This window comes from Hordeum vulgare, chromosome 7H, assembly GCF_904849725.1.
Source record: "Hordeum vulgare subsp. vulgare chromosome 7H, MorexV3_pseudomolecules_assembly, whole genome shotgun sequence".
Lineage (NCBI taxonomy): Eukaryota > Viridiplantae > Streptophyta > Magnoliopsida > Poales > Poaceae > Hordeum > Hordeum vulgare.
The window spans coordinates 627,511,686-627,523,122 of NC_058524.1; the positions used below are offsets into that span (position 1 = coordinate 627,511,686).

General features: G+C 45.3%; 1 protein-coding gene across 3 annotated transcripts; it reads left to right on the forward strand.

Moving 5' to 3' along the window:
• Positions 1-764: 764 nt before the first annotated feature.
• On the forward strand, positions 765-6,255 carry LOC123412422 (putative disease resistance protein RGA3). Of its 3 annotated transcripts, XM_045105362.1 has the most exons (5): positions 765-4,623; positions 4,709-4,831; positions 5,016-5,172; positions 5,307-5,453; positions 5,536-6,255. In XM_045105362.1, exon 1 carries the CDS (start codon positions 832-834, stop codon positions 4,621-4,623), a length of 3,792 nt encoding a protein of 1,263 aa, XP_044961297.1. In that variant the 5' UTR covers positions 765-831; the 3' UTR covers positions 4,709-4,831; positions 5,016-5,172; positions 5,307-5,453; positions 5,536-6,255. The 3 variants fall into 3 exon arrangements, with proteins under 3 accessions (XP_044961297.1, XP_044961296.1, XP_044961298.1); XM_045105361.1 differs by having other exon boundaries at positions 5,307-6,255; XM_045105363.1 differs by having other exon boundaries at positions 765-4,539; positions 5,307-6,255.
• Positions 6,256-11,437: the final 5,182 nt, after the last annotated feature.

Consider the following 11,437-nt stretch of genomic DNA (forward strand, 5'->3'; position numbering starts at 1 on the left):
CGCAAAACCACTTCGTCGAATTATAAAACGCGTTTGCAGGTCGTAATTATACGGTCTGCTAGAGTTGCTCTTACCTTATCCTCTGTGAGTTGTTGGCTCCTCCCTCCTCAGATTGAATGCTTATTCATAAAAAGACAAAGAATGCTTATTCGTTCCATGCACAAGTTAGGTAACAACGGCAGCATTAGATAAATTTCTGAAAGACTAATAAGATTAAGACCTTGTGTAGTCGTGTTTGCTTTGTTCACACACGGTCCCACCACATGAGGTCACTGATTGAGTTTGATTATATCTAGACTAGAAATCAATCATTCAGCTTAAGAATGGCACCATCCCCTTGTTGGTTTGGGGAAGCAAACAAAAAAAAATTATATATATCTTTTGAGACTTGCTTCCAGTCTTGCTGTATAATTATTTGAACAAATGATGGCAACCATCTAACCACCGCTCGATTCTGCGTATATAGTTCTAGGATTCAATCAAATCCTTGTTTTTTCTCTGCTGACTACATCCCACAACCACCTTCACATTGCTGTTTCCACTACTGCTCATTCAAGCTGATCCTTGATTTTGTCTTCTAGAAAGAAAGCATCTTCTTGGAATCCTCACAAGGATGGCCCTCCGAATAGTTCAAGCGACGCTCAATTATAATTGACTTATGTCTCCGCACGACCAAATGTAACCCTAGAGCTTGTCCTTGAAGGATATCAATGGCCATCTTAGCTATAAAAGGCTCCATCAGGTACTCTTCCCAATCACATACATAAACAAACACAACCTTTAGCATCGCATAACTCATATCCCACCGCGCAAACCACCCGGCCGCAGGAGATGGATGTGGCTATTGGCACCGCAAGCGGACTCATCGGCAGCGTGCTGCATCAATTGTCTGATGAGTTCATCCAGGCATATGTTGCCAGCTCTGAGCTCGGCCTCAACGCCAAGAAGATCAAAGATGATCTCCTTTTCACGCAAGGGCTGCTGCATGAAGCCCAGAGGAGGGGCTTGAGCGACAACCCCGGTCTACAGGGGCTTGTGCAGCAGCTCAGCGCCAAGGCCGACATCGCTGAGGACGCCCTGGATGAGCTCCACTACTTCATCATTCAGGATCAGCTCGATGGCACCAATTATGCCAAGCCGGATCTGGGTGATGGCCTCCAAGGTCATGCTCGTCATGGTCGCCATGCTGTTCGCTACACTGTCGGTAACTGGCTCAATTGCTTTTCTTGTTCGCCTTTGAAAGATGATGGTGCTGCTAGTACCGATGTTACAAGCAAATCACACAACACTATCAATCTTGATAGTAGCAATGCTGGTGCAATTGATAAGCTCACATTCGATAGAGTTGCCATGTCCAAGAAAATTAAGTCAGTAATTGAGGAAATACACTCCCTCTGTTATCCTGTCTCCAAGTTGCTCACCATAACTCCACACCAAAGCAACAGTACAAGTGTCGACATTAACCGTCCTCTCGTGGGGTCAACGTCGATGGAAAACAAATTATATGGAAGGAGTGTCATTTTTGAGCAAACTATAAAAGATATCACTGCTGGCACTTATCATGGTGAAACACTTTATGTTCTTCCTATAGTCGGTCCTGGTGGTATAGGAAAAACAACTTTAACACAACACTTGTATAATGATAAAAGGACTGAAGAACACTTCACTGTTAGGGTTTGGGTATGTGTTTCAACTGATTTTGATGTGCTTAAGCTCACCCAACAGATCCATAGTTGCATACCTGCAGCTGAAAAGGGAGAAATGAACATTGCCGATGAAACAACCAATTTAGACCAGCTTCAGAAATCCATTGCAAATAGATTGAAGTCGAAAAGGTTTTTAATTGTCTTGGATGATGTATGGAAATGTGATAGTGATTATGAGTGGAACAGCCTAGTAGCTCCGTTCACAAAGGGAGAAGCCAAAGGCAGCATGGTTATTGTCACAACACGATTTCCCAAAATAGAACAAAGGGTCAAGAAGGCAACTAGTCCCATAAACTTGCAAGGTTTGGATCCGGATGAGTTCTTCGAGTTCTTCCTAGCATGTGTATTTGGTGAAAGCAAACCTGATCAGCAGTGCAATGAATTAATTGATACTGGCAAAAAGATTTCACAGAAATTGAAGTGTTCACCACTAGCAGCCAAAACAGTTGCTCGATTACTGAAGAAAGACCTTTCTTGGGACCATTGGAGGAAAGTTCTTGAAAGCAATGAGTGGCAAAATCAAACAAACAAAGATGATATTATGCCAGCCCTAAAAATTAGCTACGATTACCTTCCTTTCCACCTCAAACAATGTTTTTCATATTTTTCCCTTTTCCCTGAAGATCATAGGTTCAATGCTATATATATTAATCGCTTTTGGACCGCACTAGGCATCATAGACTCTAGCTACAAAAATAGGAATTACTTAGAAGAACTAGTGGACAATGGTTTTCTCATGATTGAAGTTGATGATTTAGAGGGTCAGTGTTATGCAATGCATGACTTATTGCATGAGCTATCTCGGAGTGTTTCATCCCAATATTGTACCAATATAAGCAGTTTTAGTTTTAGTGCCAACGAGATCTCACAATCCATCCGACACTTGGCTATCACCATAGAAGATAGGTATGATGAGAATTTTAAGCAAGAAATGGCCAAATTGAAGAGCAGGATACATATAAGAGGTCTGCGGACTTTGATGATTTTTAGAGGATACAATGAATGGATCGATGAGATTCTAAGGGACACATTTAGTGAAATAGAGGGTATCCGTGTCCTATTTATACCAACGGAATCTACAGAGTCTTTGCCAAAAAAATTCTCAAAACTTCTGCACCTTCGATACCTAAAAATTATATCACCTTATAAGCACGTAGGTAGTTTACCTAGCACAATACCAAGATTTTACCACCTAATATTATTAGACCTACAAGATTGGAAGGGTAGTTCTGATTTGCCGAAATACTTTAGCCGTCTTGTGAATTTACGCCATTTCATTGCTGGTACGGAACTCCACTCCAATGTTCCCGAGGTTGGAAAGATAGCGCATCTGGAGGAGCTAAAAGAATTCCATGTTAAGAAAGAGGGTGTTGGGTTTGAGCTGGAAGAGCTGGGGAAATTGAAAGAACTTGGTGGAGGACTCGCGGTATTTAATCTTGAAAAGGTGGCAACCAAAGGTGAAGCTAACAAAGCCAATCTGTCTTTGAAAAAGAATCTGAAAGGACTGGCACTAGTTTGGGGTCCAAAAGATCCAAACTGGGTTACCGAGCCACTTGCTATTTTGGATGATGATGTTGCTGATGGTCTTCAACCACATGATAATCTGAGAGAACTTGGCATTTTAAGACATGGGGGTGCTGGTCCTCCCAGTTGGTTGTGCTGTGACATACCCATGAGATATTTGGAGCGTCTAGCTCTAGAGGGCGTGTCTTGGGGCATTCTTCCACCTTTTGGGCAGTTAACATATCTCAAGAGACTAAGTTTGAAGAGGAATGCCAGAGTGTGTCTTATAGGACCTGATTCTGGTACAGGTAGAAACCAAAGTTTCATGCACCTGAAGGAAGTTGCCATTTCTGACATGCCACTTCTGGAAAGGTGGACTGTGGAGCCTAACTGCCATCTGTTTCCAGTGCTTGAAACAATCAAGTGCAGTGATTGTCCTAATCTCCTTTCACTGCCCTTTTTCCCAGAGTGCTCTGTGCCTTGTACACAAGGCATACACTGTCCCAACCTATATGTACTAGAGATTACTGAATGCCCTGAGCTGTTCGTGTCGCCCATCCCTCCTGCCCCTAAACTAAAACACATTAAAATAAAAGATACTCATCGGAGTGTGACATTGGAGAGAGAGGAAAGGAATTTGTTCGAAGAGGGGGGTTGGAATCTAGAGGAGGATGTGTTGAATTTGATTTGCTACATCGGTGCACTAGCCATCCACAATATGGGAAATTTAAGGAAGCTTATTTGTCGTCATGTGTCAATAACCTCTTTCACAGAGCTCCAAAAGGCAACTTCCCCCAGGGAGCCTCACCCTACTAGTTCTGAATGCTCGGGCGTAAAGTCAATCAGTTTCGCCAACAGCGAGATGTTAACAGTGGATGGGTTCAATCCTCTCATCACATCTGTCAGCGTAAAGGAATTAGGGATCTGGAATGATGAGAATTATCCCGGCTCTATAGCGGTGGATCTGCTCTCAGAGGTGGCAATAAGAAGCAAACAATTGCCTGCAGGATCCTTCCCATTGGAGCAACTCCGAGTGCATAGCATCTCAGCTGTGCTTGTTACTCCAGTCTGCAGCCACCTCGCTGCTACCCTCCATAAATTAACTATGTTTTGCGATCAGCGGGTAGAAAGCTTCACAGAAGAGGAAGAGCAAGCACTTCAGCTCCTTACCTCCCTCCAAATCCTGATAATTTCAGAGTGTCCAGCTCTGCCGTCACTCCCTCGAGTGTTACACACACTTTCTTCTCTCAGAGAACTAGAAGTCTTGGATTGCCCTGAGATCCGGTCGCTGCCTATGGGGGGCCTCCCCACTTCACTGCAAAAGATTAAGGTAGACTGTTGCGCTGATGGGCTACGCAAGCAAGCCAAGAAACTAGGAAAATCAAACCCAGAATTACGGGTGATTACCTATTGAGTAAGGCTTGCCATTCTCTTGTTTGTTTCCAAAGGAAATCACCTTACTCTTACTTTAACATATACTGACTTGTGAAACCTGACAGGAGTGACTAGGAACAGCTACTCTCGTTCCAACTGCAGTGTGTACATAAGTTGTGAGTCCTTTCAGGCTTCAGCCTACTCTTCTGATGATGACACTTTCCTGTGCATGCCAAATCCATCAGCCGGTCAGTACAGTGGAAGAACCTACTTGTGCTCTTAAATATCTATACGGTTGCATGCCATTCACGGTTCATATATAACCACTCTGGACGTATGTCTGGACTGCTTCCTTTTACATTCGCGGCCATGTGCTTCTTTTGCGTTTGTAGCCACCATTATAATTCTTACACGACGTCTTTTCATATACAGTTGTTGCAGCTCTGGACCGGCATGTCTCGTCTCGTGTTACAGGCTTACAGCGCACCGCTCTGCTGGTACTTGTTGGGTTGGAGCACTACATGCCGTTTGCATGTTTAGCAGCTGTATGTGTGGTACGAATCCAAACATGGACCCTAGCTACGTCGAGGTGATTATCCTTTTTTGTTCCAATCATAAATTCAGTTTATGAAAGAATATCATGAAGTAGTAAAACATTGCAAACTGAAACATGCAGTATCTAGTTGCTCCTGCATGTGTAAACAGCCTGTAACTTTTTCCCAGGAACATTGATCCAGATCATGCAGGCGTCTGCAATGCAATGCACGACAACTTGGTTCCTCCTTCTATTGATCCTGCTTCCACTGCGAGTGACGCGTACATGCATGTGCAGTGTTCTCGTCAGACAGACCGGCCCCCAAGCCGCAGCTGGTAATAACTCCCGCCTGCATGTAGAACAGTACAAGTGACCCATCTTCTTTGCTTCCGGTTGTATATGGCGAACCTTTTGCAGAGAAGCCGGCTGACGGTGCATGCACTTCTCAACTTGAGGATGAAGGCCGAGATGTACAGCACTGTTGCGGCTGTCGTTTCGGTTGGTCGCTTGTGGTTTCATCCCGCTCCTCGTGCTACAAGTCGCCGCAAGCTGAAGGTGGCAACAGCCTCCCACTCTGCAGTCCACAGCGTGACCACCCCCGCCAGTACTCCATCTCCTGTCGCCTGCCGTGGACTCCTATCTCGCCGCCTGCTTACGACACCTGCCATGGACACCCATTCATCTATGCGGCCTCCTGCCAACGTTCATCACATCACTCATCAAGACTAACCAGCAGAGGCACCCCTCCGCCGTGCCTCTGAAGCTGTTTGGCTCCCTTTCCCTTTGCCTGCTCCAGTTGCGAGCTAGGGGCTGTAAACAACTGAAACCCGAGCGGATCTTCGTCCTGTGTTACCTTTCAGAAAACTTTCCACATGTGAAACGCGACTAGGGAAGCTAACTGTTGTATTGTCTGGAGGACAGCTAGCCTGCAATCGACATATATTTTGCTTCATCAGATACAAATACAATCAAGATACTTGATTCGACTTCTTTTTTTTCTTTTTCTGTTTGGATACCTGTCTATTCCTTCAGGTTCAGACGTTGAGAAGAGGAACTGGGTGGTTCTGATTAAATCCGAATAATGTGTTCTGTTTGTATGATGCACTCTTATATAGCTTTAGCACTGCTTTACCTGTATGACGAATTCTTGGTGTGCCATGTGCAATTTTCTTAGTTGGTTTGCTGCTCAATAACAGCATACTCTTCTTCTCTTACCCTGATACTCTGCTATGAAAGTCTAAACTGAATTTTTTTGTCATGAGCCTATAATGCAACTGTAATCCTACTTTGCGATAAAATTATAGGGAATCATCAGGCAGGATGGAAACGTATTGTGTTTGTATGTCAACAACAAGTTGTTCTCTATGTGTTTCTTCCAGAAGAAACTCTATCTGATGATTGTGTAGAAGGCGATGGATTGGGATGGAGGCGAGGAGTGCTGGCTGCTGGCTCCTCCTCTTCCGCGGTGGACCTGCCGCTAGAGCAGAGATGCTACAGGTTGTTGGGAGAAAAAGAGGACGTTAGGTGGGTGGAAAGAGAGGAGAGAGTGGAAAAAGGTGGCTGACTGTGGGCCATTGCATGCGGAAAAATAGCGTCTGCGTCCCCAGCTTGCCCCCAACGCGCCTGGCACTGCTTTGACCAAAGCCGACGAAAACAGGCTTCTGAGACGGAACTGGGCCGGTTTTTTTACGCCAACAGACCTTGGAGGGTGCGACTCTAAGGATGTAGGACAGGCAGGTGGGGGGAACCAGAGGACACGCGTGTCCTATATACTCGCTCCGTTCTTAAATATATACATCCCTCCGTTCGTATTAGGCTGTCCTATTATACTCCCTCCGTTCTTAAATATAAGGCTTTTAAGAGATTTTACTAAGTGTCTACATATGAAGTAAAATGAATGAATCAGTAATTAAAAGTATGTCTATATACATCCGTATGTAGTCTTTTAGTGAAACCTCTAAAAAGACTTATATTTAGGAACGGAGGGAGTAGATAGTATCATGCATACCAACTAGGCAATTTTGATGATGTGACATACGGAGTAGAATTTAATAAAGGAAGAGATGGTTGAATATCATATCATAATACCGTATCATATTGTGTCTTGCATGCCAATAAATGAACCATCCTATGATATTAACACATATACACTGGTATCATATGGACTAGTGGTAGGGATCCGTTGCGCACCTATCTTATTTATAATCCTTAACGATACTTATTTCTGGTTAATTGAATTTAGGCGAATATGCTATATTTATTATAGATACAAACGCTTGTTCTGAACTAATGCAACTATACGAGTAACCCGCAAAACATAATATGCCCTCAAATATTCATGCCAACTTTCTTATATAGCATAGAAACTTCATAGGAAAACATTTTAACTAAACATAAATATTTTTAGGATCTGCAGGCATACATACATTAATACTAATAAACATAATAAAAGGAAATATTTATGTAGGTGAGGTCATCTTGACCTTCCATGTAATTCCATTGCGCACCTCCTCGGGCGTTTATCTGCGGTGCAAGGTTTTGCTACCGTCTATTCAGCTACCTCATTTGATCCGCATTATGACATTCACTCATTTGCTCATGGATGTGATATTAATGTTATTCTTATGTATCAACAAACCAGATGGCTAAGCCCAGAAATACTAAGATTATACGAGTCGATGTATAAAAGTGACTACATTGATGTATTTGTTTGGAAAACGAGCATCTATATAAACACAAAGGCAGTAGAGAAATTATGAGGTCAAATCCATTACACCGGTTGTAGATGTAAGGAGGGCCACCCATTACAGTTTGTTCAAAAATAGTGTAGCACGTATGTTTGTATTTATAGTACAGGAAAGAAGAAATACTGACAACTCTTATTGTTGTCACAACATTGAATAGATCAGTCGTTGCTCAAGAGCTTTGCATGTAAGATCTGTCATAGCGACGAGATGGTCTGAGCCCTCGGTTCATACCGAAGCGTCAACGACTCGGCTTCATCAGTATTGCATGTCTGCTTCCTCTAAGACAGTTCAGAAAATTTATGAAAAACAACTCAATGTCTTTGTATTAGTGTAATAGATTTACTTAGATCTAATTTATTTCATATGTCCTATCATTTGAAGGTAAGCCCACTAAAATTTTCTAGGTAGAAATCTCAGTCCCCTTTGACGTGCGTGGTCTGATGGAGAAGATAGCGAGAGGATGACGTTAACCGTGTGTGGACAGTTTCCTTCATAGCAAAGGAAAAGGTTGTGTGGAAATATCGCTTCATTTTTTCTCTCGCTATCCAGATCGATGCACTGTTCCTAGGCTGCTGACCCAACCGATGCTCTGTCCTTCACTATTTTTTGTGACAAAGCAGAGCAGCTAACTATGATAAATATGCCTCACAGTCTTATGAGGCATATGCAGACTATCACATTGTCCGTTAATAATTAAGTGGTGTGAGGCGGGCAGCCGAGGTGGCCCGTTAAAAATGTTTGCTCCCGCTAGCCGCATCTCGCCCGCTTGCAACCTGAGTCAGCCTGAATGCACTGGACATCAGTAATTGTTTTGTGTGAGACATCTGGACTAAATTCTACGCATACTTGAATCAAAATGATAGTAAGAAAAGGACTGAACAAAGATGTTCACCTAAATGTATAGATCATTGCAGTGCACCATCGCTCATAACAAATGACATCGAATTATTATTTAGGATAAGGCTTTCACTGAGAAAATAGGAAAGTTAGTAGGTGGAAAGAGGGGGTAAAGAAAGTGCGAAAAACAACAATTTTTGCTCTTAAATTACACACTGAAGAGTAAAAACACGTTTTCGAGAAAACGCAGAGATTTGCGTTTCTTTGTATTGAAAAGAGGGGAAGTCAGCCTCCGAGGAGACGATTACAGCAGGTTACAAGTAGTTTAATGGACATCCCAGGATGGGGGAAAGACTACCCTAAGCCCCTTGTCCCCGGCTCTAGCCCAACACCTCATCTCATCTTTGATCCTATCCGAGAGCTCGGAGAGCGACGGAGTGACATGATCAAATAAACACGCATTCCTATGTTTCCAAATCATCCAGGGCACCAGCAGCGTGGTGGACCTCAGCGCCTTGCGGAGCAATGGTGGTGTCGCATCTCTCGCCCTTATCCACCAATCCTTAATGGAGATATCCTGCTCCGGCGTGGGGGCTGGTAGGCGCAGCCAGGAAAGAGCCTCGTGCCAGGCTTGCCGCGCGAAGGGGCGGGCGAGTAGCAGGTGTCGGATGGTCTCCGGCTCTTGGTCGCAAAGCAGGCAGCGGGTGTGATGGGGGAGGCCACGGCGAGCAAGTCTGTCCGCGGTCCAGCATCGGTCCAGGTTCACAAGCCAGTGAAAGAACTTGACCTTTGGCGGAGCCCATCCCTTCCAGATTAACTGCCAAGAATGGCATGTCAAGGATCCGTGGAAGGTTGCCTGATAGCAGGACCTCGTCGAGTATACTCCATTGGCCGTCCATTTCCAGACAAGCTTGTCTGGCTCAGCGGACAAAGTAGTGTGCGCGACGCGCTGCCATGTCGTCAGGTATTGTCCAATCTCTTGCAGCCCCACTATGTTGCGGATGTCTCGAGCCCAGGCATTGCCGGCGAGGCCTTCCGCCACCGTCCGCGCCCTTCTCCTGCTCTTGGGGATGCATAGGTAAAGCAGGGGTGCTAACTCACGAATCGACTGCCCATGCAGCCAGCGGTCTTCCCAGAACAGCGTCGTGTGACCGTCGCCTAGCACCATGAAGGTGGAGGCATAGAAGAGGCCGAGCTCCTCACGGGAGAACTGCAGGTCAAGGCCTTGCCAGGCTCTGTCGGCGTCCGTCCTCGATAGCCAGAGCCACCGCAGTCTGAGTGTGAGCCCTGTGCGCTCCAGGTCTCGGATGCCCAGCCCTCCAAGCGCGAGCGACCGGCTGACCGTGCGCCAGTTCACGTGACAGTGTCCTCCAAGCGCAGCCGCGCGACCAGCCCATAGGAAGCCGCGCTGGATCTTCTCTAGTTGCTTCAGGGTCTTCTTCGGGGGCGCTAGAGCAAGCATCTGTTGGGTTGGAATCGCGCTGAGGACCGATTTGACCAATGCCAGCCGCCCGACTTTGTTCATGAGCCATGCTTTCCATGTTGGGAGGCGGCCGGCCACAACATGGACTAGCGACTGCATCTGAGCCGCAGAGGGTCGCCTAGTGGTGAGCGGAGTAAAAACACGTTGATTATCCCTTTCTGTTAACTAAAAACAGATAAACATATCAAACATAATATACTCTACTTTTGCATAAAGTAAAATAAATAAATAATAGATTGAATGATAAACGTTGTGTCGGATATGGACTGGTTCAATGAAATCGGACACCCTCCTAAATGTTGTGTGGCATATGGACTGGTTCTGAACCTGCAAAACACATGCATGTTTTTCAAAGCACAAAACAGAAGCAAGCACACCAACAAATCCATGAATATCGATCTAAAATCAAGTGATGCAACAGCTATATATGTAATTATGTATGTAGACAAAATTGAATGACCGCAACGCCTACTTCTGTTATCAGGCACTGTGGACCTGCTACCGCTGATTGCTGAAATCAGTCAGGATCCAGTTGGCCAGGTTGCCCAAATGAAATTCTAAAGTGGCCAATCAACACAATAGAGAGGCTGATCAAGTAGACGGAGTAGTAGGCATGTTGTTTACTCATCAAGGCCTTGCTGGAGCTCCCATATTTGCTTTGGATCTGCAAACATCAACAAAATGTTTGGAATAACGCCATGAAAACGATGGTGAAGCGAAGGTAAATAATCGATACTGGTGGGAGTTTGATCTCTGACTTACCTGATGTCATTGATGTTGACGAGCAACAGCTTGATCTTGTCTGCCAGCGCAGCCGCCGTCCTCGTGAGGCGGCACCATCCCCGTTGACCAGCACTGGGTTGCCGCGCCACGCGGTGAACGACATCCTCCTCCCTCTCCTCCTCGCCATGTCAGGAGATCATGCCGGCGAGATCCCTCATTCAAGGGAGGTGGCACCGGAGCCATCGCCTAGAACGGAGTCATCTTCTTGCTCAAGACGAAGAAGAGGTAGAGGGGTGGCCTGTGGATCTTGGCCGAAAGGGGGGAAACAAGCAGGGGAGAGGAGGCGGCGGCTATGGCTGGTGGCATGTGGGGGAGAGGTGGAGAAGAAGACGTGCGCATGCGACCCAATGCGGAGAAAAGGAAATAATCCAATCGCTGGCTTCTTATTTTGCTTCCCTATGTACGTACGGTAAAATCGATACAGTAAAAGCCCAGCGATGCCCCTGCCTTCGGTTTCCAAAATAGAACC

Bases quoted from the DNA above. Each gene is read 5' to 3' on its own strand.
- LOC123412422 (XM_045105361.1), top strand. From the start codon at position 832: ATGGATGTGGCTATTGGCACCGCAAGCGGACTCATCGGCAGCGTGCTG.